We start from the raw sequence: 25076 nt of genomic DNA, 5'->3' as shown, positions 1-25076 counted from the left end.
AGCTAAGGCCAGTGCCTAGTTACTGCTGGGTGGACTGGAACCTTGAAGATAGTGTCTTGTCCAGTGGTGCAGACAGGTAGCGTGACCAGGTGTAGTTTCCCAGCTGGTGTCCCACTGAGCAACCTACGCTCACTGCAAAGTACCTGTGTATAGTCCAGCAGTGCAAAGCGGGGTGAAGTCTCTGACTCTGCCCAGTGACATATTGCATTTGTCAGGGATGTTTTCTGGTTCAATAATTGCATGGACTAGGTGTTGGGTCAGGTTTTGGAGAACAGCGACATCATTGCTTTGTCGGCGAGAAAAGGTTTGAGTTTGATTTCGTGGACGATGATGTGATGATGCAGGACCCAAGTCAGCTCCTTGTTGTTGTGCTATGCTTCCAGACGTGACCAGATGTAATGCAGTAACACAGCTGTCTGAACAGCTTCTCTCTGTTAATATTGTCCTGGTACAATTCCTTACAATCATACCAGGAGTGAAGCTGATGTCTAGATACCAAAGTCCTGTAAAACTGGTACTGACACGCATCTACTACCTGCCTTCTGAAACAGTTTATTGGACAGCTGTTATTTTTTATTAATATCTCATATTTATTGCTTCATTAACAACTGTCTCTCTTCCATAAGTACTCTGAATTTCACCAAAGTCTTCCACCACTCTAATGGTCATGTTGACTTTTCCTTTGACTAATAGCTGAAGACTGTCACTTGTGTGTGTGTGTGTGTGTTCCGGTGCACACACATGAGAACTTGCATATGTTTTGAGCATACTTATCATTCCTCACGGCTTTAGTCTTTGTGCCAAGCGGTTTAGGCTGTTTTAACCAGGCTATGAGGTCATCAGGGGTCACTGAAAGGATTTTCTGTTTTTTAATTGGCTGGCAAACGACCGGTAAATGGTGAAGGTAGGAAATAATCTCTGCTCTGTGCTGAAGCCACATGTTCTCTTTAAAAGGAATTTTTTAAATGGAACCAAAGTGTTTTGGGGGACAAATTGAAGAATGATAGTCAGTATTAAATGATTGTTCTCTTTGGTTTGGGTTCAGGTTGTCATTTGCAGTGACAAAAGTTTTATACCTCATCATGTTTTTGTCAAAAGTGGTTTTAGGTTTTACACTTGAAGTGGGGCTGGATGTGTTTCACATAATATGAAGTTCAGAAAAAAACTCTGAATTATTATTTATTTATTTTATGTCCGTCTGACTGGATGAATCTGGCACTCGGTCTCTGAGGACAATTCTTGGATCCTGCTGGAATGACTTTGTGGCAAGTGAACCATTACTTGGTGAGACTTGGGTATGGAGTATCGCTTGCATGGTGAGGGAGCGTGGGCTGTCACATTTTGGCTGTGTGACTTTTCTCTGGTTGTTAACCAGCACGCAGGTGCCACAGTGTTGTGGACCCCAGCAGCTGGAGATCAAGCGGACGCCTACGTTTCACCTGGTTGGATCATATAGTTATTTTCAAGAGTTGGAGGTTGACCAGTTGTCTGTCTGGGTGGTTGGCATCCAGATCCCAAGGTGGTCTTGTGGTGCCGTGGGTGCTGTGACACCTGGCATTGGTCTGTGCTCCCAGACTTGAACTGTTGCATGAGTCTTGTAAATGCAACTCCTCCTAAACCATATGGATTGCAGTGAAACTTCATAGTAGTGTCGCACCATATGCAAGAAGGAAAATAATTCCAGTCAAACATCTTCAAGGGAAATATATGAAATTACCCGAAATTGCTTCATATTGTCAATCATGTGTAGAAACAGACGTGGTGGTTATCCACTTTAATTCTCATTTTGTTGTCAAAAAATTTACTGCCACCCATATAGTATGGCAAATTATGATGAGTCATTTGCTCCCAGACCTCATCGAGTTAAGAACTTATCAGAAGTAACAGGAAGACAGAGGTCGGGAATGAGAGGAATAGTAGTAGCCAGTAAACCAGTATTGTTCAGTATGTGTGGTATTTATATTGCAAACTATTTTTCTTTTTTACTTTCACTTTTGATACTCTGTGAGCTTCTTACCCTGTGTGCTGCTAGACAATGCTGCTGGAACTTCAATTTCCCTGAGGGAGCCTTCCCAAGGGATCAGTAAAGTTCAGTCTAATCTACTCTATCTTGTATCTTTTGAGACATTTGTCTTTGGCTCAGTACTTCAGTATCAACGTAATGTAACATGTTCTATAATCTGGTTGTGTCTCCTACTAAAGGCTCTAAGATGTTTTGCATCTGCTCAGAATGAGCGGCTGCAGTATGAGACTCGCACTCACTTGCACTTCATTAGGTACAGCTTGCTAATACCTTCAGAACTGTGTTAACTCTTCGTGGCAGAGATTCAACAAGGTGCTGAGAATATTCCTCAAAGGTTTTCAGTCCATATTGACATGAAAGCATCACGCAGGTGCCACACCATTACATAGCCATGATGCAGGATGGACACGTGCTTTCAAATTCTGAGTCAAGATTCATCTGACCAGGAGATGTTTTGAAGTCTCAGGTCTTCTGCTCCTTCACGGTTTTACATTTTCTATGTTCAGAGATGCTTTTCTACATTCTTCAGCTGTAACCAGTGGTTAGTTCAGTTACTAGTGTGTTTCTATCAGCTGGAACCAGTCCAGGCATTCTTCAGTAAGTGATGTTTGCACAGTGGACTTCTGCTCACTGATTGGTTGTTCTGTTTCAGACCATTCTCTGCAGCTCCTACAAATAGTTGGTTGGTTGGGTTTTTATTAATAACATTCTCAAACTAACCCATCTGGCACAGACAACCACTAGCCCTTTATAGTCACTGAACTCAGTTTTTGATGTTTGACCTTCAACTGATCTTTTCGCCCATGTTCATTCATTTCTGACTTCCCTGTCCTTGGCCACGTGCTGTCGCTTCCTGGGACTTCTCTGGGGCCTCCTCCCTGTTGGATGTGCCTGGAAGACCTCCCTAGGGAGATGACCAGATGACATCCTCATCAGATGCCTGAACCGGTTCCTTTCGATGTGAATCAGTGGCTGAACTCGGAATCCCTCTTGAATATTTGGACTTCTCATCCTGTCTGAGTTTAAGCCCAGATACCTGATGGAGGAATCTTGTGTCCACTACCTTTTTCTTTCGGTCCTTACTTGAAGTTCATGACCGTAGGTGAAGATAGGGGTGTAAATCGAGAGCCTTGCCTTCTGGCTGAGCTGTTCCTTCACCAAAATGGTCCATTACAACGTCCATAAAACATCGATTGCTGCCCCAGTCTCAGACCTGCTCAGTGCACGTTGGAGGTCACCACCTAATGAAGCCAACAGAACCACATCATCCACAAAAAGCAGAGATGCAACTCTGAGGTCACCAAGCTGGACACCCTCCTCTCCCCAACTGTACCTTCAAATGCTGTCCATGACCATCAAACAGTATTTGTGGCTGCTCCTTGTCACCAATAACATTATTATTATTCATCTTAGTCTTCGTCGCCTTAATTCAGTCCTGCTTTGGAAAGGTTTGAAGTTGACCTTTTGCTGCTTTGGGGGTCAGTGGACATGCATGCATTGATCATTTGACATTATAGCAGAACTGTGACAAATATCACTGCACAGTACAAGAATGGTTGAAATCTGTCTCCCCTTTTCTCTGAGGAACCCTGTTGAATTTTGGATGAAACTGGTAGACAAAACACGCACGCACATGTACACGCACTCTGCATTCCATAGCACCGCTGCACTGTCAGAAGAACAATCCACCTCTGTGCAGCCGCATGCCGTCATGTGGCTCAGCAGGTTTATCTGCTCTGACTTAACCTGATTACGCCGTGTCTTCACCTGAAAAACGCACGTCTAAGGATTTTTGTTTGATGTACAATGCTGTGATCAGCATTATTACTTGATTTACACCCAACATAAGGTTATGCACTCACATTGTACAGAGGAAGTATGTCCTTATAGGCCTGTTGGTGACAGTGCTTATCGCCAGATTCCACAGCGTGAAGCAGACAACAGTCCACGACTCCCTCCTTGATGTGATGCAGGTTACTTCCTGAGTTGAGGCCGGGACCCGCTTCAAACCCAGGTCTACGTATTGGCTGACCTACTCTGCATTGTGTAGAGTGTGTGCAGCATTTTTAGGCACACTTAAAACTGCCTATATATATATATATATATATAATAAATGTAACATAACATTTTTTCACCTTTTAAAAAATATTCTTATTATAATATTGCAGCAGACAGTGTTTTTACAGTGAAATCAAAGGTGTTTGTTTTTTTCTTTTATTTTTCTCTATTTGTTTAATACTTGCACCCACCAGTTGCATATGCGGGGGTATTGTTTTCAGTCCCTTGTGCCTGTGTGTGTTTGAGCAAGTCCAGTCTGGGAACACGCGCTTGAGCTGTGCTTCACAGCATCCATGACACCAGGGAACCACCTTGGGTCCTGGATGGTAATCACCCAGGCAGACTACGGTTCTGTCCCCACCTCTCCTTAAAGTAACCTCTGCCTGCTGCGGGCAAGTGAAATGTGTGCATGTCCTTGACCTTCTGCAGGTGCTGGAGTCCTCAACACTTGGGCCCCTATGTGTCTGTTCATGCACAGTGAAACTTGCCACATGGTCTAAATGTTGAAGCTGATGCTCCCTTGAAATGCAAGTGATACTCCTCAAATGAGTTTCACTAAGTAAGCCTAAAATTTGTGTTTGAACAACATGACAACAGTTTTGATCCAGTTAGGACCAGACTCTGGAATGATTGAGAGTCAGCTGAGGATGATATGATTTGAGTTTGAGAAAAATCTCTTAGAAGTCAAGGTTAAACATTTGACACAGTGCTTGTCTGTTTACAGGGGATGTTAAGAATGGTTGTTCCAAGGAATTGGTTTAAGGTACCCCTGTGGTTACTCGTGAACTCATGTAACCTTTCTGTTGTTTATGTGGTCTTTGACCTTGGATGATATTGAAAGATTAAGGTCATAACTTAACTCACAGTTTGGTGCCAATATAGATTACAACGCGGTGAAGGGTTGTGTGTTAAAGGGTGACGTGGTTGTATTTTGGACAGAAGATATCAAATATCAATTCCAAATAGAATCCTGATATCGGGGTGAATGTGAGGCATTATTGTAAAGCGCTTTGAGTGCTTGATGGAGATGGAAAAGCACTATATAAATGCAGTCCATTTACCATGTATTGTGGTGTCACTGAATCAGTGATTATTCATTGGCATCAGTCGGTGTTGCGCCCTCTACCTGTCACTTCTAGTGTTGGAATGGGAATATTTAGATACCTCAAAGTTTTTATTCTGTTGACCCACTGATGAATAAAATAATATCCAGCACAGTTTGGACATTACTTCTGCACATTTTCACGCACTGATCCCTCAACTCTGACCCGTGGTCTCAAGGGAGTTTTGTCGCAATACAGATGAATGTGTCACAATCATAGCAGGAGCAAATTATTTCATAACCATGAGGAAAATCCTGTGTTTTTCTTCTCAGGTCACAATCGACCTTTAGGAGTTCGTGTATTGGACCCATTGGCAAGGTGGCCCGTCATCGTAGCCTCGTTCAGCCTATAAGAGTCAAGTCTCTCTGCTCCCAACGAAATGCCAAGAAGCCAGTGACCCAATATTCTCCCACCTCCTCTGTCCTCCCTCCATCACTCCGTCTTTCAGTCCAATCTTCCTGTCTTCCGTCGTCACACCCATCTGGATCCTTTGATTCTTCAAGCAGGGATCAAGAAAAGCAGCAGGACTCGCCAAGGACTGCTCTCATTAGGTAAGAGAGGCACGAATGAAGTATTCTCACAACACTCTTAGATTGACTTTAAGATGTGCGCGAACGGCTCTGACAGATTTCCTATGCACACTGTAAAAATGTGCAGAAATGATGGCAGTAAGTGATATTTTGGCAACAGACATCTCATTTGTATCTTTTGGATGTCGGTGAAAAGCAGTTGTTCCTCAGGTTATAGATGTATCTAAATTAGAGGTGCAGCACGGGCACATAAAGGAGAACCTCCACAAGAATATGAAGGTCAGATCCTTTATTTATTTATTTTTATTTTTAAATTAACATCACAAATGTGAAGCCAGGAATGGGACATTCCCTGAAGGTGTTGGCAACAAAATTCAGTGCTGCACCCTTTTAGCCCAAGGCTGTCAAACAAGAATAAAAATGTTTCATAAAAACAGTAATTAGTTTTAATTTATTATTCTTATTATTGCTTAAATTGGCACCTGCTGACAAACAAATGTATTCCATATTTTTGATGTTTGATTTATCCCTCACTTAATTGTGTCGATATTAATCTTCATAAAAAGAAGCTTTGATGAAGTTTTATATGCAACTTGTATTTGTACTACAATTCCAACATGGATTGAAGCTTGAAGAGACATACATAAACAAAAACAGTTATTTTGGCTATTCAATTAGTGTTTAAAACCTTTTTCACATTAAGGTGTTAGTATGTATAACAATAAAAAAAAATGTTTCTATTCCATTATTACTTTTTCTCCTGTTATTTTATTAACATGAAATAACATGCATTTCTTTTTTTTTTTTTTTTTACATGTATTTAAAGGACTTTGGTAAAAATAAATAAATACAAAATCCTTTTACATCACTTTCTCCTTTCCAATATGGCCACCATGACGGCCATCTTGAAAATTTCATATATAACCATTTGTCAGCCATGTATGCAGCAGTTGAGCTAGAATTTGCTATTTAGGTAGCAATCAGTAAGCCTTAAAACATATCCAACAGGTTTTGCAAAAGCTTTCATTTTGACCTTGATGCGACCCCTGGGCTGTGATCACACCTAGTTTTCCAGTTGTCATTTTAAACATCCCTGAAACCACTGAGCCAATAAAGCTGAAAGGTGGTGTACATGTTTTACCCATAAGGACATTGTTTGTTCAGGGTTTTCCGATCAGCTTTCAAATATGGCTGTTTATGGTGGCCATATTGAAAATGCCACCTAAAGCCATTGGTCAGCAGTTTTAAAAGATACTGAACTGAAATTTGGTACAAGGGTAGGTAGTGAGTACCTTCAAAATAAAACTGATGGGTTTTAAAGTTTTGTTTTTTGTTTGTTTGTTTTCCACCTTGATACAGTTTTTGGAATTTGGCCATGCCTACTTTTCTTGCTGAAACTGTGATGTCTTTTTGCTCTTTATATGCCGCAGCACATTTATTGTAAAAGATTAAACTTTGATTAAATTAGGATTTTTTTATGTAATTATTTTAAACATATGACACTATATACTAATCAGTTAGTAAATGTGGTGGCTTAAAACAGATGCTAAATTTCTTATTTCTGAGGTCAAACATTCACAAATAAACCTGTTTTACTGAGTAATGACAGATGTGGTTAAATAAATGTTCTAAACACAGTGACCCACATCACACGAAAACAATGTGTCAAGTTTTCACACTATCAAACAAATGACATGTAAATATCTGTTAATCTGGTTGACGTTAAATGTCTCAGGTGAATTTTTTATTTTATTTTATTTTATTTTGGGGGGGTTACTGGGGCACATAAATGAGTTTTGGTGATAGCAAACCACAGCATTTGAAAACATTTTTGCAACACGTGTTTCACTTGAAGCTTGTCTTTGTGGTAACAAAGTATATGGAAACCCCACCCCCAAGAGTGTGTGTGGGGGGGAGGGGGGACCCTACATAAGTCTGCTGTTTCGATAACATTTTAGGTTACATCCCAGCATACTTAATTATTATGAAAAATTTTAACTTCCAAATGTCATTCTGTTGTTTTACTGAAATGTAGTTTTTGATGAATGCATAGATGTTTTCAATCATAAGAACTGACATTTTTACTACTTAGACCAGCCATTCCTGCGAAAATGTTTTGGGGCCCCACCCAAACCTTTAACATGATATTATGTTGAACTAGTTCAGATAAATGAAAAATAACATTACATTTATATAGCGCCAAATCACAACAAAGTTACCTCAAGTCGGCTCACACAAGTAAGGTTTAACCTTACCAACCCCCAGAGCAAGAACATAGGCGACAGTGGTAAGGAAAAACTCCCTCGGATGATAATTGAGGAAGAAACTTCAAGCAGACCAGACTCAAAGGGGCGACCCAGTGCTTAGGTCATTCTACAAATTACAAGGTTTTTACAAAGTTTTACACAGCTAAAGAAAGAGAAAAGTTTCAGGCATTGCATCTTGCGGTCAGTCCAGCATCCCGTTGTCTGTCGATGCTCTTGCAGCGCATTTCCCTCTGCACCTCGGACAGAGAGAAAAAGAGCAGAATCAGTCACTTAATTTTAACCCCATAGCATTGCTTTATTACTTCTGATTACATTTTCATTTCATCAAGTATTATAGGTAATTTTTAACTTTATTACAATACTGAAACTTGAAGGAATTTTTATTTTTACTAATCTCCCATAGCCCACCTGTAGTACCGTCACTGCTCACCATGGAGGCTGCAGCCCACTCTTTGGGAATCATTGGCTTACGTTAGTGTTTCATTCATTTTTAAAAAAGTTTCAGCATTTCTTTAATTTATTGTAAATTTTATCACGCTGAACATGACTTGCATTTACCATATTTTTCAGACTGAGTCACTTCTCTCTCTCACACACACACACACACACACATATATATATATATATATATATATATATATATATATATATATATATATATATATATATAATTTAACTAGTTTGGGAGGTCTTGCAACTTATATTCTGAAGCAACTCTTGTATGAAAAATACAGCATTATCTTCCATGGCCACAAGATGATGGTTCTTACACGTGTGACAAGCTGCTCCTGTGTCCTGAATGAATTGCTGTGATTCATACTCCAAAGCAGAAGGTAGTGGTATTGCAACATTGAGCTGGATGCTAAGAGCTGTCGAAGGAGATCTGAATGAGAAAGATGTTCTATTAGAGAACCAGTGAACATAATAAATCATGCTCTCAAACTGAAAGACAATGGTCTTGAATTAAAAGAGGGAATATGGCCTTCATACTACTAGGCACAACAAACACTTATTTGGACTTTGTGAGACAACAAGAACAGCTAACACAGGTCAGCTAAGGTAAGGCTTTTATCTTTCCTAAATATTTTCAAAAGAGTCTTCAAACATTTAATTCCATTGCACGTTTACCTCACCTGTGATTGTCTGAATGTCAACAACAATCAGTTTACTCATGTTTTGTGCCTTGTACAATAACATTAATTAACTTGGCTTCTGTTCATGAACGCAGCGTTTGCCTTATACATTAATGTGGCGATTAAATTCATTTTCTTTTTTGTTTCATGGAGTGGTAGCACCACTTTAAATAATGTTCTATATTAAATAAATGACTTATAGACAGGTGCAACCTGTATGTTGTGGTGGTGTTTTTTTTGTTTTGTTTTTTCTCTTTATGATGCAGATTTGGACAGGTGTGATTTTAGTGTGACTTAAAGTTCAGAAATCTGTATTACACTAACGTTTTTGCCAGATTGCTTTAAATACACCCATTTAAAGCATTTTATATATATATTTTTTTTAATTACCCATGAATGCCTTAAACGCGTGAGTCTTTAATCACGCGACAACTGCAGATTGCGTTGTCAGCGCATCATGTTTACAGCTGGTGAATGTGTTGCCCCACCCACATACCCGAGAGAACCAGGTTTCTGGGTAACTGCCAGAGTCACGCCTGGGTGTAAACGCTGCCATGACAAAGATGATTTTATGGTTGTATTAAAACGGCTTTACAACGTGTGAGTGTTTGTGTGATCACCCACCCTGTTTCCATACAGTTTTACACACATCACAGCCCCAGAATAGATTGGTGGTTTCCTGTTTAATGGCTTACACACCTGCTCTGGAATATTTTCCCTTCAGGAGTCTCCTGGGAGCTCCGTATATCCCACTGACGTGTGTGTTATGCTGTCCAGTTTTATTAGTGGGAACATGAGATTTGAGCATCTCATTGTGTGAGAAACAGGAAATACAAATGCGAGTGTAGAGGAAAATGAGGTAAGCTGTCCCATCATTGTCTTGGTGATGGACGTTATCTGCCTGCGGCCCAGGAACGCCCAAGAACACCCCATCTCAAATCCTTTTCTACACTCTGGGACTTTCTTGATGCGTATACCAGTGGGCAGGTTCTTATAAGTCCTTCTTAAAATCTGTTTAGTCTGCTTATTTTGTTGTCCAGAGCATTTCTTGCAACCCATGAAGTCAAACTCTGTGACACTTGATAGAAATGTTCGATACCCAGTGGAGCTCTGCATCTGTCATGGCTGTGACACAACTTAGATCGTCACAGGAAGCCATAGCATATTTTGTATTGGATTTGTGTGAGCTTCTGCTGATTCATGTTGGTCCAGTTAAGAAAAACCATATGAAGATTCCTTTGTGTTCAGGGTTCTACTGAGACTTGTATGAGGTCTACCACTTGGTTGTTAGTTGTACGTTAGCTAGACTGGTCATGTGGCATTGTTCTCTGGGCATAGTACAGCCTGAAGGTGTTGAGGATCCCATCAACCTGTAAAAGCCAATGACACAACCCATGTCATCCTGGGTGTGACACATAATAAATCCTTTATCAGGTGGGGATGGACCACCTCCTTACGTAATGTCACGTAGAGTTCGGACAGAGTTCTTGATCACCAGATGACTAAGTGTTTTAGCTGTGCTCAATTGTTCAAAAAGATTTCTTTAAAGGTGTCCAGAAAATTCATAAAGAAAAAATCAAAGTCTCAAAGCAACAATTTTATTTGCCAGCAAAGGAAGCAAATTCACAGTAATCAAGAACACCAGAACAGCTTTGTTTTACACGGGTTTGTGTTCATCTTAAATACTGTGAAGTGAGCTATTTCTCCACCCCAAAAGAGTGGTCTTTTCTAAATATAGCAAGTCTTACACCAATAAAAATGTCTGTGGATGTTCTCATTTTTTGGGAGGTATCCAGGTTTGGTGATGTAGTTTTTCTGGAAAGTATTCAGGTCTTGTGTGTTCAGTTTTGGGGCATGGAAATTCACCCTTTAAAAAAAAAAAAAAAAAAAGATAAAAACCCAAATAATTATAATTTTTCCACTGTTATGTTTGATTTAATTCAATTTTCCTTTTACTTGACTTAAATTTTCAGCCTTAATTTCAATTTCTTGTTCACTCGTAATTGGCATTTTGTTTAAAAAAAAAAGTGTACATTTTTCACCCCGTTTTTGCATACATTTGAATATATCAGGTGTGTTTTTCTGAATGCTATTAACTACTCTGTACTAAGAGTATATACTTTATCCTGCTAAACATCTGATAAATGTTATCAGCAGTATACAACATAATCATCCTCTTGCATTTGCATATCATAATGTTTGTTGTTAGCACATTGGTCTTTGGTAAAAATTACACCACATTACCCCTAAAAAGAAATATAACCTTGAAGATGGGGACATAAATAAATCACTTCACGTGCTTGTCCCTCATCTCTTCTTTCTGTGGGGTCCAGCATAATCTTGGGTCCCTTGCAGAGCAGATAGCTTGGTGGAAGCTGCCTTGCCAGTACGTAACTCGTACTACCTGTGTGTCTTTGAACAAGACACTTAATCTACATTATCTCAATTCACCCCGGCTGTAAATGGGTTGCAGCCTTGGATGAAGACGTAACTCACACTGAGCTGGTGTGCCAGCCTTGGCCGTGGAAGTAACCCCTGTTTGACCAGTGTGCTAGTGTTGCAGACTGAACAGTCCCCCCCTTAAAAGTTGGTCCGCCCTGCCTTCACTCCACGTGTCATTTCGGACCACAGCAGCACATCTGAGATGGACTCTCTTCACCCAAAGCGATCAAATGGATTAATGGGATTATTAACCATCAGATGACAAGGGAAAACCTCTTAAATCATTCTGAAGTCAGTGTTAAACAGAAACTAATACCGTTTCAAGCAAAAAAAACGAGACAAGTCGTTATTGATGCTCTGAAATGACGTAGCCGCAACAGCTGCTGTGCGCGCTGTTTGGTTCTCTGTCTGTTATTATGAAATAATGCTGAATTTATGTGGAAATAGTTGTTGTACAAAAGCTTCAGATATGTCGCTGAGATAGATGATGACTGGAGTGCAGTGTTTTAAGGAAAAACAAGGCGATAATCAGTGAATTGCTGCTGACGTTAACACCACTACTAAACCCTCCAGTCGTTTGATCGCAGGTATAAATTGTCCCAGTATTAAAAATTCAGTCCTGAAATGGCTCAGTTTTTAGTCTTGCTTTTTGGGTATTTTTATAAATGTGTTATCTTTTCATGAATTGTTTGTGCGTTGACCTGCATTGAACACGCTGTAAATTTCCAGTTGAGTAAGTTGCTGAAATTATTTCACATTTATCAGATGTTTTGCATCTCACATGTGTAATGGAGCATTTCATTGGTGAGTTTTATTCATTTGGTCAAATGAATCCACTTTAAAAAAGGAAAATGTGGGTCTAAGGTTCTGTCAAACCAGATGTGGTGCCGCTGTGTGTGATTGGGCATAATTAAGTTTTTTTTTTTTATTATTGTGTGAGGTGTAAAGTCTGTGCAAACTGTTCCCAGATCAAATCCATTAACGTGGTTTTCCTTAAACCTGTTATCGCGCAGCACATATCTCTTAGTCCGTCACCTTTTTTCTTTCTGTCTTCGCAATTCTGTCATCAGATGAGTGTTAACGTGATCGCGATACTTTAGCAGGTAGAAAAACACGTTCTCAAGAACCACAGTACTAATTATGACTGACACGGTGCCAGATGACCAGCTGAACCGGTATTCTGCACCGACACTCTGACTACGGCTCTGCCTACCTTTCAGTAAAATTCACGCCTTCTGCTGCTGGTATCAAAGCAACATGTACTTTAATTATGAGTACACTAACGTGTTTATATATATCTATATATCATAAGAGTCAGACCTGAACTCAAGCAGGCTGATAAAAATTGGTACAACACGGCTCTTAAGGGCCTTCTACCATTTTATATCCAAATGTCCCACCACCAGAAATATATTTCTGTTCTTGCCCATTTATCTGGTTCTGCTCTGTTTTCCTGGTTTTATTTCTTTAAGAAACAAAAGTGCAGACCTACAAGTACAAAACACAACAATGTTTGTGGTGCAACTTGACATTATGCAAGATATTTATTATCATCATTATTATTATTTTATTCAAAAATAATAATAATTCAGAGTCCTTAAATATAAGGAGTGCTGGCTTCTGGTCGGTATTGATTCTTGGTTGATCTCTTGCTTTGTCGCTATTTTTGGGAGCCTCTTTCCTGTAAACTGAAAGTTGATCCTTTTATTGTCTGATGTAGATTTGTTAGAAACTGAAATGTCTTTCAGAGTTCCTAGGTTTTAGAAATATCATCTTGTAGCAAATATAAGACGGCTGTGATTATAAGAACACACACACCCCCAAGACTTTCTGGAGACCAAATATTCTTTTATCAAAAATTACTTCCCTTTGAAAATGCTAATAAAATTACATTTTATGAGCAGTCCTTCATTTCTTTTTCCAAACATGTAGCGACACACTGCCATTTTTTTAAAACCACAATGAACTTTTTTGAGTGTCACTATTCAAATTGTCTTTTTGTACCCACCACCTGCTAACGTTACACTGGTATTTCATGGCTGCTTGAAAGTTGTTTGACTCTGCTGCATTTATTTATCACAATAAGCTTAAAATGTGATTCATAACATCTCCTAAGTTATGGGGACTGCTCCCCCCCCAACATTAAGGTACTGCCATTGTGCTATGGAGGACTTCATCCCATGACGTTCAATTACAAAAAAAAAAAAAACACTGCCTGCATGCATTTTGTTTCTACAGCGACAATAAACGGCTAGCAAGTGATTAAAACAAACACCCACAACCAACTGCTTTAATGGGAAGTTGTATTGACAAGTGTCTTCAGTCCTGTGGCGCACACTCATTTTATCAGTATTTGGTACCACGTACTATTGTTTTTTTTTGTTGTTGTTTGTTTGTTTGTTTGTTTTCAAGTCAAGATTGTAAACTACAGTGGAAATACAACTGTTAAATTATCTCTGTAAAATGAACATTAAAGCCACAAAAATATTACATTTGTTAATGACTTGCCATTAACTTTTAAGCCCTTTGAACTGACTAGTTAAGACTAGTCTAGCTTTAAACTACATAAACTAACAAATATTGTGAAAATGGCTGAAGTGGCCAGCAAAATGTTGGTGGGTAAGGTGAAAGAACAGCGCTGGTCTTATGGTCGATGATTGGGGTCTTTCATCCCCACGTTGCTCCCGGTGTGCGTTTGAGCACCACGCTTGGCAGTGGGCCGCCGACATCAATGTGTATGTTGAATGTGAGGCCTCATTGTAAAGCAGTCTGAGCATCTGTCTTTGAAAGAACAAAATTGAGGCTTGGGAATTGTTGGAGTAGTAAATTCTGCTCATGCAGTAAATTATACTCGTCACGACCCCAGTTTATTTAGCCGCGTCTTGGCATGGTTTGAGGGTTAATGTATGTGAGGCACGAGACATTTGTTGTTGTTTATTATTAAATAATGAAGTCTCGCTCACAATCAGAGCCACAGCAACAACACACGCACTGAGTCGTGTCACCTTGTGTGTGTGTGTGTGTGTGTGTGTGTGTGTGTCTGTCTCACATGCGTGTGCACGTGTGTGTGCTGAGTGAAGCTTGTCATCTGATCCCAGAGCGCTGCAGACAGTATGTTCAGCACTGTGGGAGTCGTTCTCCGGCCCTGTACTCACCGCTCCATCTCTAACCTCTGGGGAAATGTTTGTGTTTTGGCTTTCACTTGTGCGAACATTTAACTCCCATCGATAGGATTTGTCTGTATTCATGCAGGATCCTGCCTGTCGACATATGTTGCTGTAACCTGATTTTGTAGATTTGAGTGTTGTGTACACAGCGCGTCTTCACCGAACACAAAGAGAATCAGTCTTAGATTTGTTTGCACACCTCCATCAACATTTTCAAAGCATTTAGTGCGCACATTTTCGTCTGCCCTTGTTAAAGTTATCGTGATGTTCTGTGAAGGGATGAAGAGGGATGAATGATTAAATACTCGCACAGTGTGTACGTTTTAAATAAACAAAAGGACAGTAGAATTTGATGCCTGACGCCTTCATTACACTGACAACCACAAACAAATGGTGAAGTAGAAATCAGGCAGCTCTCGTTTTGTCATAAAAATGACTTTTTTGTTGTTGTTTTTTACACAGTTTCCTAAAATTTATTTTTTTGACTATATGATGGCAAAAACAAACCATGCAACCCTGAACGTGCAAACGTGTGTTTGTAAATTGAGGGATTTTATGTAAAACATCTACACTCTGATTTCTGCAAATCAAGCCCGTTTAATTTGGGTTTCAAACTAAAAACATTCTTGGCTGTGAAGGTTCTCACCCCATAGGCTTTCACACATTATAGTTTTATGGCAACAAATAAATAAAAATCAGTCTTCCTCATATAATCATCACCTTTATAGCCAGAAGACCTTAGACAAGTTGAGCAACCAATATAATCACCAAATACCATCATACTATAAAAGCAACATTTGTGTGCTTGTTCTCTGGGTTCTTTGGCCACTTTCCTCCAAACATTGTATTCAAATGAGATTTTATTTTATCAGAGGTCAAAGTTGTGAGGTCACAGTGAAGGTATTTGTTGTTCAACCAGACGTGGCCTAAACATGGAACACAAATGTAGGTAGATTCCAGAATTATCCTGGTAATGTCAACCAGAGAACGATCATTTCGGTGAAGGTCAGATTTCCACTAGGCATCAAATTGTTGTTTTCAAGAAAATTCTTTAAAAAAAAACTTAAACAAGATGCTATGCTTGCCCTACTTTTACACCAACAGGTACTATGATCTAATCCCATTATGGCAGTTCTGTGTAGAATACACCACACTCAAAAGCTCCATCCAAAAATAACTGTGCTTTGTGTGTTTCTGTGACCTGGACAACTAAAAAAATACTCTTTACATAGATGCAGAGCGCACCGCAGCATGTGATGGACAGGCTGGTCCACTTATCCCACTAATTTCTCACACAGCGTTTTGCCGTCTCTGGTTATGCAATCGACATCAATATGCACTTAAAATGAATTTCAGTATGACAGCCGCTAATCCTCTTAGTGATCATGTTACACGCTGTTAAGCTTTCCTGTCATCCATTATCTTGGTATAAAGACGCCAAGTGACACTCATTTGTAATCACGCAGAAGTCTTCTTTTTTTTTTTCCCCATTCATTGTTAAATTATAGCCTTTCCTAATTGGCTTATGTCAACCAACCATGACAGCTATGCAGACGTTTCTATTAGTGGGTTTTCCTCCATCTCACTGCTGGCTTTGTTTGCAGCTCTGGTAGTAATTGTCATTTATTTTAATTGTACCCAGCAGTTATTCCAATACTGAAAAATTAGAATAATCATTCACATTAAAGCAGAAATGCACATCACTGTTGTAACTGGCCGACTTTGAGCCATGTCTCTTGGCAACTTTTCAAAATGATCTAGTAGATAACAGTCTGCAGATGTTTCTGGGTTTTAGTTTCACTTCAGGTTTTTTTTTTTTTATTTTTTTTTTTAAATAAGTATTTGGCTTATGTTGCTTGTTTGTATAGTTCTAAACAACAAAAGGCCCGTAATTGCAGATAAACACTCTGATTTTGGACGGCTAAACAATGCCAGGTCTTCAGACTAAGTAATAGTGTGCATGGGTATGACGACCGTATCTGACATTTGACCCAGTCACCTTGACTTTCACCCAAATGAGTGGCCTCTTCCACATTTAGTCCAAATTGGGTTAAAAGTCAAACACCTTGACCTTTGCCAAAATGAATTATTTTAAAGGCAGTTTTGGAGTTAGCCTTCATTCACAAAGTTTGGGGGGAAAAAAAGACTTGGGAGGAGGCTGGCGGAACCTTGGCCCTAATGACTGACCTTTAGTAAATGTTTCGTTGGTGGACAATTCCAGAAGATACCTCCATATGTGTGCTAAGTTTGGTGCAAATCGGAAGGAAAAAAACAAAATTTTGGCCCTTCATCCCAATGGCATTAAACCCAATTAAATTTATTTTCAATTTACTTAATTTATATAGCTCAAAATCACAACAAAGTTGTCTCAAGGTGCTTCACACAAGTAAGGTCTAACCTTGACAACCCCTAGAACAAGCACACAGGTGACAGTGGTAAGGAAAAAACTGCCTCTGATGATTTGAGGAAGAAACCTCAAGCAGACCAGACTGCAAGGGGTGACCCTCTGCTTGGACCATGCTACAGACACAATTAATAAAACAATTTACAAAACGAATATACAGGAAATGTTGCCGGTGCACAGAACAGGAGGGTTGCAGAAGAAGACACCACACCCATCTCTGGCTGGAGCTGCACCTCAAACAGAGAGGAAAAAAAAACAGAATCAGGCATCAGAAAGACAACAAATACAGTATAATTTGTCAGCATTAAACAACAAGAAATACTAAAGTGATCGCCGGCCACTAGTCCTACACTTCACTAAAAACCCATAATTTAGGTGAAGTTGAGGCCGCGGCATGCTCCGTTTGGTAATAAAATGAATTTAAGAGTAAAAAGTGTAGTAACATACTATGCCAGTATCCCAATTATTGACCTTTCTCAAATTTTCCCCTGTCTGGGCAATTCCAGAACCCACTTCCATATGTGTAATAAGTTTGATGCAAATTGTACTGGAGAGAAGTGTAACTTTGACCCCAGTGCAGAGCAGGTAGCTCACTGTAGACCTGGATTCTAATCCACCTCATGCCACCTGTCTGTGTCCTTGGACATGCCACTAAATCTGCATTGTCTCACTCCACCCAGCTGCAAATCGGCACCGGTTTTAGCTGGGAGTGTAATCTGCGTCAGACTGGCATCCCATCCAGGGGGAGTCGCAAAGTCTCATCAGTTTCACGCTGTAGAATCCCACGTTAAACGTCTTCGCCGATGGGCCTAAGGGGATGTATAGGACTTCTTTGGAATATTTACCCTCATCTAGGGAATTGTGGAACTCAGCTAGCTACATATGTATGTTACCTTTCGTGGACATTGTAATGAAAATCAACATTTTGACCTTTTGACCCCTTTCTTAGATTGACCCACATGCACGTCAAATTTGGTGGAAAACAAACATTTAAGTTATACTACGATTTGCAGCTGTATTTACACACATTCAGTTCAGTTTTATACAAATTCACTTTATTTGCACAGTGTTACGATTTCCTTTCCAAAAATGCTTTTTTTGTCCAAAATCTGTTTAATTGTGAGGAGGGTGATCGATCTCTGCTCCCCTCCACAGCATGTCTTTTTCCTGGTTCTCTCCCTCAGCCCCAACCAGTCTCAGCAGAAGACTGCCCCTCCCTGAGCCTGGTTCTGCTGGAGGTTTCTTCCTGTTAAAGGGGAGTTTTTCTTTCCCACTGTAGCCAAGTGCTTGCTCACAGGGGGTCGTTTTGACCGTTGGGGTTTTTCATAATTATTGTATGGCCTTGCCTTACAATATAGAGCGCCTTGGGGCAACTGTCTGTTGTGATCTGGCGCTATATAAAAAAAAAGTTGATTGATTGATTGATTGAATTGGCACAGAATGAAGATTGCTGTAGTTCTAAAGCTACTCTAGCATTGTAATAATGTGTCAGTATTATATCTGGTTGTGTCTCCTTTTAATCCAGTGTGACTTCAGTGTTTGTCACATGACTATAAAACACACTTACATGTGCGGGCAGATCTGCATCGTGTGTGGGGGGGTCAGCCTGGAGGCGTCCCCACACACACCACATAAGATGAAATGTCAGCTTTGGCCCACGCCTGGCTGTTCATCTCAGAAGGTAAACAAAAGCGAACAGGTCTAAATGTTTGGGTGAATGAGGCGTGAATCAACCACACCTCACTGTTTTTTTAAGAGCTGAATGCAACACGTTTCCACTCCGTTATCTCGAGGAGCCGGTGAATGGAACAGAGAAACTGGCGAGAAGAAGAATAAATTCTTCTTTCCAGGTGTGCGCCGTCTGCAGCCAAACAGATCATTGTTCTTCACCGCGGTTGAGGTAGAGTGAAAGAGAGAAATGTTTTGGAGATTAACCACTAAAGATGTGATAAATTGCTGCCTATCTAGAATGTAGAACTTCCTGCCTGATGGCTTGTGAACCTGTACAGCAAAAGGAGAAGTCACTCACTCATCTTCAACTGCTTATACGGGATCGGGCCGCGGGGCAACAGCTCCAGCTGGGGACCCCAGACTTCCCTTTTCCGTTCCACATTGACCACCTCTGACTGAGGGATCCTGAGGCATTCTCAGTGTTTAATCTCTCTACTTAGTCCTGGGTCTTCCCTGGGGTCTCCTCCCAGATGGACGTGCCTGGAACACCTCCCTAGGGAGACACCCAGGAGGCATCCTTACCAGATGACCGAGCTTCTTACCCTGTCTCTAAGGGAGACACCAGCCACCCTACTAAGGAAGCCCATTTCAGCTGCTTGTACCTGTGATCTAGGTCTTTCTGTCTTGACCCAACCCTCGTGACCATAGGCGAGATGAGGAACGAAGATTGACCAGTAGATCAAGAGCTTTGCCTTTTGGCTCAGCTCCCTTTTTCTCACAATACAGTAGAGTGAATGCAATACCGCCCCTACTGCACCAATTCTCCAGCCAATCTCACTCCCCATAGTCTCCTCACTCGTGAACAAGACCCTGAGGTACTTGAACTCCTTCACTTGGGGCAAGACCTCATTCCCTACCCGGAGTAGGTAATCCATTGGTTTCCTGCTGAGAACCATGGCCTCAGATTTAGAGGTGCTGATCCTCATCCCAGCCGCTTCACACTCGGCTGTGAACTGACCCAGTGAGTGCTGGAGGACACAGACCGATGAAGCCAACAGGACCACATCATCTCCAAAAAGCAGTGATGAGACCCTGAGCTCACCAAACTGGAAGCCCTCCTCCCCTCCACTACGCCTCAATATCCTGCTCATGTTTATCAGACAGGATTGGTGACAAGGCGCAGCCCTGGTGAAGGCCAACCCCAAAAGGAGAAGTGTTGAACTAATTAAAAAAATGCTTCAACTGGTAGCACTCAAATGGATCGGGTTGATCCAACTTAAGTCATACAAGTGTGTTGCTCATAGGGATCTGGATGAAACAGGAAGGACCGCCACTCTGTGGAATGGAGGTATAATATGACCACTGGATCTTGTTTGACAATTCTTTGTTGTGCTGTTTGGTTTATTTTGTTACCAGTGTTATTGTCAAAGAAGATGGTCAACCCTCTGAGTCTGATCTGTTTTCTTCCTATAATAATAATAATAAAAAAAAAAAAGCCAGAGGGAGTTGTTCCTCTTATTTTTACCTGGTTCTTTTATGCATGGTTCTGCCCCTTACCAAAAACCAAACCATTGTATTCCTCATTTTGAGTTTATTAAAGGTCACGTTAGAAACCAGGCCTGGAACCCTCACAGACAGTGTCCACCTTGTGAAAGGCCCCCAAAATGGGTCATACAACACTTTTTATACCTTGTGGGTGTTAACAATAGGTGTGGTTCTAATGTTACTGGCTCTCACCAACAGGGGGAGATCTCCCTGTGTCTGAAACGACACATGCTGAAGCAAAACTTTTATTTCTCAGAACTTCCAAACAAATAACACAAACACTTGATAGCTAACATAAAATAAAGAATTAGCACAGATATTATCTAACATTCCTCACCACTCTTGTCAGTGTGCTTGCTCAGGCGGTAGTTAAGATTAGATCTTACCCTTGTGAAGAGTCTTGGGGTGACTTACATTGTGATTAGGATTGACTTTTTGAGAAGGTCAGTTGTATTTTTTCACCTCATATGCCCACATTTTCCTTCACTGATTACTTACAATGTTCGTTTTGCAACGTGGATCGCTCGTTCAGAAGCATCTGGATGTTTCACTTGTGGGCATAAAGCTGTGAGATACTTGAAAGTTGGTTTGGGGAGGAGATAGATACCCTGAGGACATTTCAGCAAACAAAAGTGTTGATCCTGAAGCTAACTGCTGTGTCACCTTTCAGCACAGTCACAAGAGCTGTACACGACCCTCAGCATATCACAGTGTCCCAGATCTGCGGCCTGCAGTCTGAGTAGTTCTCCGTGGAGATGTGTTGTCTTCAGATCCTATCTGACCCGTATGGAGGGCTGAATCGGTGAACACCTGCTGAAGACAGGATGAGGGTGAAGGTCTATAAATGTTAGTGGTGAAAGACTGAGGCTTTTGTTTCTAGTTGTGAAAGGTAAATCCAGTCACTCAAGTGTCAGATCATCATGTCCTGTTTAAATAAGGTAAACATGGGCCAGGTAGGTTAGCTTTGACAAAACATCAAAAGGAGTCCTCAGTGAGGTGTTCTTGTGATTACAGCGCCATCAAAGAAGTGCCTGATGCAACGTTATGCCTCCACACGGCTCTCGTTACCCTCCCACCCCCTCACAGAGGATGTTTGGGTTGAACCCTCACCCTGACTCATTTGTCTCCACTCATATCTAGTGGTGTCTATCCAACAATAGTTGAAGTGAAGTTGGCTTCTGATTTCTATCTCGTAACGTGACGTAGTCAGTATACTAAACATGGATCTCACTGGGACAGTTGGATTGCCAATGTGTAATGATGTATGTATGTTTGATTCCCGATGGCGCTGCCTGTCCGTTTTCATTGAGCAAGACATTTAATCTGCATCGTCTCAGTCAATCCAGTTGTAAATGAATACTGGTGTCGCAACAGTCCGCCCCTAAAAAAACGGTCTGCCTTTTGCATCTGCATAAGCGTCATTTTGCGTCACTTTCATTTTACAGCACATCTGAAACAGTCTCTTCACCCAAAGCAATCAAATGGATTAATGGGGTTATTAGCCATAAGATGATAAAGATAAAACCTCTTAAATCATTCTAAAGTCACTTTTAAGCAGAAATGAGGCGAAAATCCGTAAGGCTTTGAAATGTCTGACGTGCAGTGAATGCATCAGTTAGCTCGTGTAGCCATGGCGCTTTGATCGCTTTCGCCGCTTTTTCTGATGAAATAATGCTGAATTTATGTTGAAATGATTGTTGTAGAAAAGCTTCAGATATGTCACTGAGACATGATGACTGGAGTCAAGTTTGAAGCAGAAACAAGGTGATAATCTGTGAACCGCGTCATCAGGGAGACTGATTTTTAGGGAGGACTGTTCGGTCTGCAACACCAGCCTTAGCTGGGGAAGTAACCAGTGATGGGCTGGTGTCCCTTTCAGTGTGAGTCCTGGCACACTGGGCCTCAGAACCTGTGTTGGACTAACAGAAGAAGAATAGCAACAGGTGCATGAAAATACTCTGTTAATTCTGTTTTGGAACAACAGAGATTGTGGGAAATGTTCCAGTGTGCCTTTGTCACTCAGGCCATCAGACTGTACAACTCCTCACTGGGAGGGTGGAGGAGTAACAGGAAGACAGAGATCGGGAATGAGAGGAACAGTAGTAGCCAGTAAACCAGTATTGATCAGTATGTCTGGTATTTATAGTGTGTATTTATATTTGCAAACTGTTTTTCTTTTCTTTTCTCTTCTTTTTTTTTTTCCCCACTTTTGATACTTTGTGTGCTTCTTACCCTGTGTGCTGCTATTCAATGCTGGAATGTCAGGTTCCCTGAGGGAGTCTTCCCAATGGATCAATAAAGTTCTGTCTAATCTGGAAAAAGAAGTTGACACTTGTCTTTAAAACAACAGCCGCAAGCAATTTGTGCACATAAAGGAATTAATTTTGGTACTCTCCGTCTTGGACTTGGCTGCATACACTGTGTCCATGGAGGTCGAGATGAGAGTTGGACGTTTCTCAGCGGCGGCGTGTCTCTGGGAGCTCAGCCTGAGAGGACAAATGATGTCCCTGAAGCCTGGACGGGTGATACAGGTTACTGCTGTTAAATTTGGAGTGGCTCCAGGACCGCCGTTTGTCCACTGGGCTGGTCGTCAGTGTGGTTATCAAACCCGTGACTGGCAGTCCCATTCTGCACTTCCAGACTCTTTTTGAGAAAAGTTGGCCACGGGTGTTGGATTTCACTGAGGCCTCAGTAACTGAGCTGAGTGTGTGTGACTTGCTGAGTCACAACGAAGGAAATGTTTTCAGCAGTGCTTCTCATCTCTCTCTCTCCAGTTTCTTCCTTCTTCCCCTTCCAGCATGATTAAATTTAAATTATGCATGTACACACAGTAACAAACGTGTACTGAGCTTATTCTAAACTCCCCTGCTGCAGACGTTTTCAGCACCGAGGATTATAGTGGAAATATAGACTTTAATATTTATTTGTTTTTTTCATCACTGGGCCATTGATGGATTGATTGATTTGAATTTATTTTGTAGAATTTGATGTACACATCAAAGTATTTACTTTAAAAAATACATTAGTGAAGCAGATAACAGAATATTTACAAAGGAATCTTTCAAATGGTGAAACAAGCACCAAATGTAGCACAAATACTCCTTAAATATTACTCTTTTGTAAAAGCACATTAACCACCTAAATTTTCAATCGGCGGCCAGGTAGGGGTCAAATGAAGAATTACACAGGACAGGAGTCATAATTTAAAAATGCTCCAATCAAACTATACCACATTATTTGTCTGATCATAACAATTCCAAAAAGGTATAGTTTGGACTGTCTGTGACTGAATGTTATGGGGTTAAAAATGGCGACAAAGGTCAATTTCAGTCTGTACAGGGGTCGTTAAAGTTGCTCCAATTTTGACAAATAAAAGAAAGTGCTGCAAGTTATTGGTTGAGCTAATAGGATTAATAAAAGTAGTTTTGGCCGTGTTTAATAACACTATGTAACAAATTTTTATTTTTGTTTTGTTCCTGGGTACACAGTGTGTTTTCCTAACCTGTTATGCCTTAAATAAATAGAAAATAGCTGTTATTCCACAGAAACTTTGCTTCTGTGATCAGGACAATATTTTGAAATTTGTCTGTTTTCAAGAATATTCTCGATTCGCCTTAAGTACTACTGAGTAGTCTTCTAGAATATTCTTTAACTGCTAGAACTGTCCCGAATTTTCTAGAAATTTCAAGAAACTTTTAGAACTTTCTAGAACGTAAAAAAAAAATAAAATCAAAGTTTGTGCTGAATGTAGTCATTTTTCCATAGACTTTAGACATAAACAGTTGAAATATAACACTTAGAAGCCAGGAACAAAAATTGTTACATAGTGTAATTTGTCTCCAAATTAAAGGTCGGACAAGGTCAAAGTCTGTTGGATTCTGACACGTTAACCTGTAACTTGATAAAAAAAAAAAAGTGTACCAACCTAAATCTGCTGGTACTTCTTATGATACCCGATTTTAACTTTTTAAATGTGCTGTTTAGAGATTTGTTGACATAAAGATGGTTTTCACTGTTTAAAGTTGTTTGTTTTTCCCCCTTTCAGAGAGCTGTCGTCCAGACACCAGAGCAGCGTCCCCTTCAGGAACCTCAGAGAATCGAAGCTCATCTGACGAACAAACACCGATGACATGTGAATCAGGTGACCTTAAACTTTTTTGGCCCGAGACACCGGTGAAAAAACTGACTACAGTGACGGCCCAAATTTAATTGGACGCTCCAGGTCAAAGCCACACTGTCAAACCTGTAGCCTGAAGCTGCTGATGAACTCGGATGTTTTTTTGAATTTTATAAATGTTTTGACTCCGTAAGATCTGTTTTTTTTTTTTTGTTGTTGTTGTTTTGTTTTTTTGTGTGTGTGTTTTTGTTTTTGTGCACCATGTGTGTGCACAACCCAGATCTACTTTTCTAACTGCTGTTTATTTTCCCACTTAGCCCATAAGGGCTTAGAAATGATTGTTTTTATTGTCTTGCATATTTAGAACTAATAAATTATTGCTAATATTTTTAATAGGGGCTTTTTATAGAGCAGGTCTTTTGTGGGCGGTGGACTTGGCGTGCCGGGTTGTTGCCTTCACGAGTCGGTTTTTCATCGGACTCCATGTCTGAAATTGTTGAAGCTGAAAATCGCAGGTCAAAAGTGTTTTTTCAATCACTTGAACATTTAAGGTGACTGGAAAAAATGAAGGTGTTTTACTGTTGGAGGTAGAAGTTCATACCAAATGCATGATGTG

General features: G+C 40.4%; 1 protein-coding gene across 1 annotated transcript in view; it reads left to right on the top strand.

The window, feature by feature from the left end:
* The window catches only part of si:ch211-266k8.4 (TBC1 domain family member 10A), an 86779-nt gene extending 62250 nt beyond the window's left edge, over positions 1-24529 (top strand). The window contains exons 15-16 of the mRNA XM_034177210.1: positions 5457-5735; positions 24389-24529. Coding sequence (XP_034033101.1) covers positions 5457-5735; positions 24389-24455 — 346 coding nt within the window. The 3' untranslated portion in view covers positions 24456-24529. The remainder of the gene's footprint in view (positions 1-5456; positions 5736-24388) is intronic.
* The last annotated feature ends 547 nt before the right edge of the window (positions 24530-25076 follow it).

The sequence above is a fragment of the Thalassophryne amazonica genome, chromosome 8 (assembly GCF_902500255.1).
Source record: "Thalassophryne amazonica chromosome 8, fThaAma1.1, whole genome shotgun sequence".
Lineage (NCBI taxonomy): Eukaryota > Metazoa > Chordata > Actinopteri > Batrachoidiformes > Batrachoididae > Thalassophryne > Thalassophryne amazonica.
Note: the sequence above shows the minus strand (reverse complement) of the source record. Positions and strands in the feature narration are given on the sequence as shown.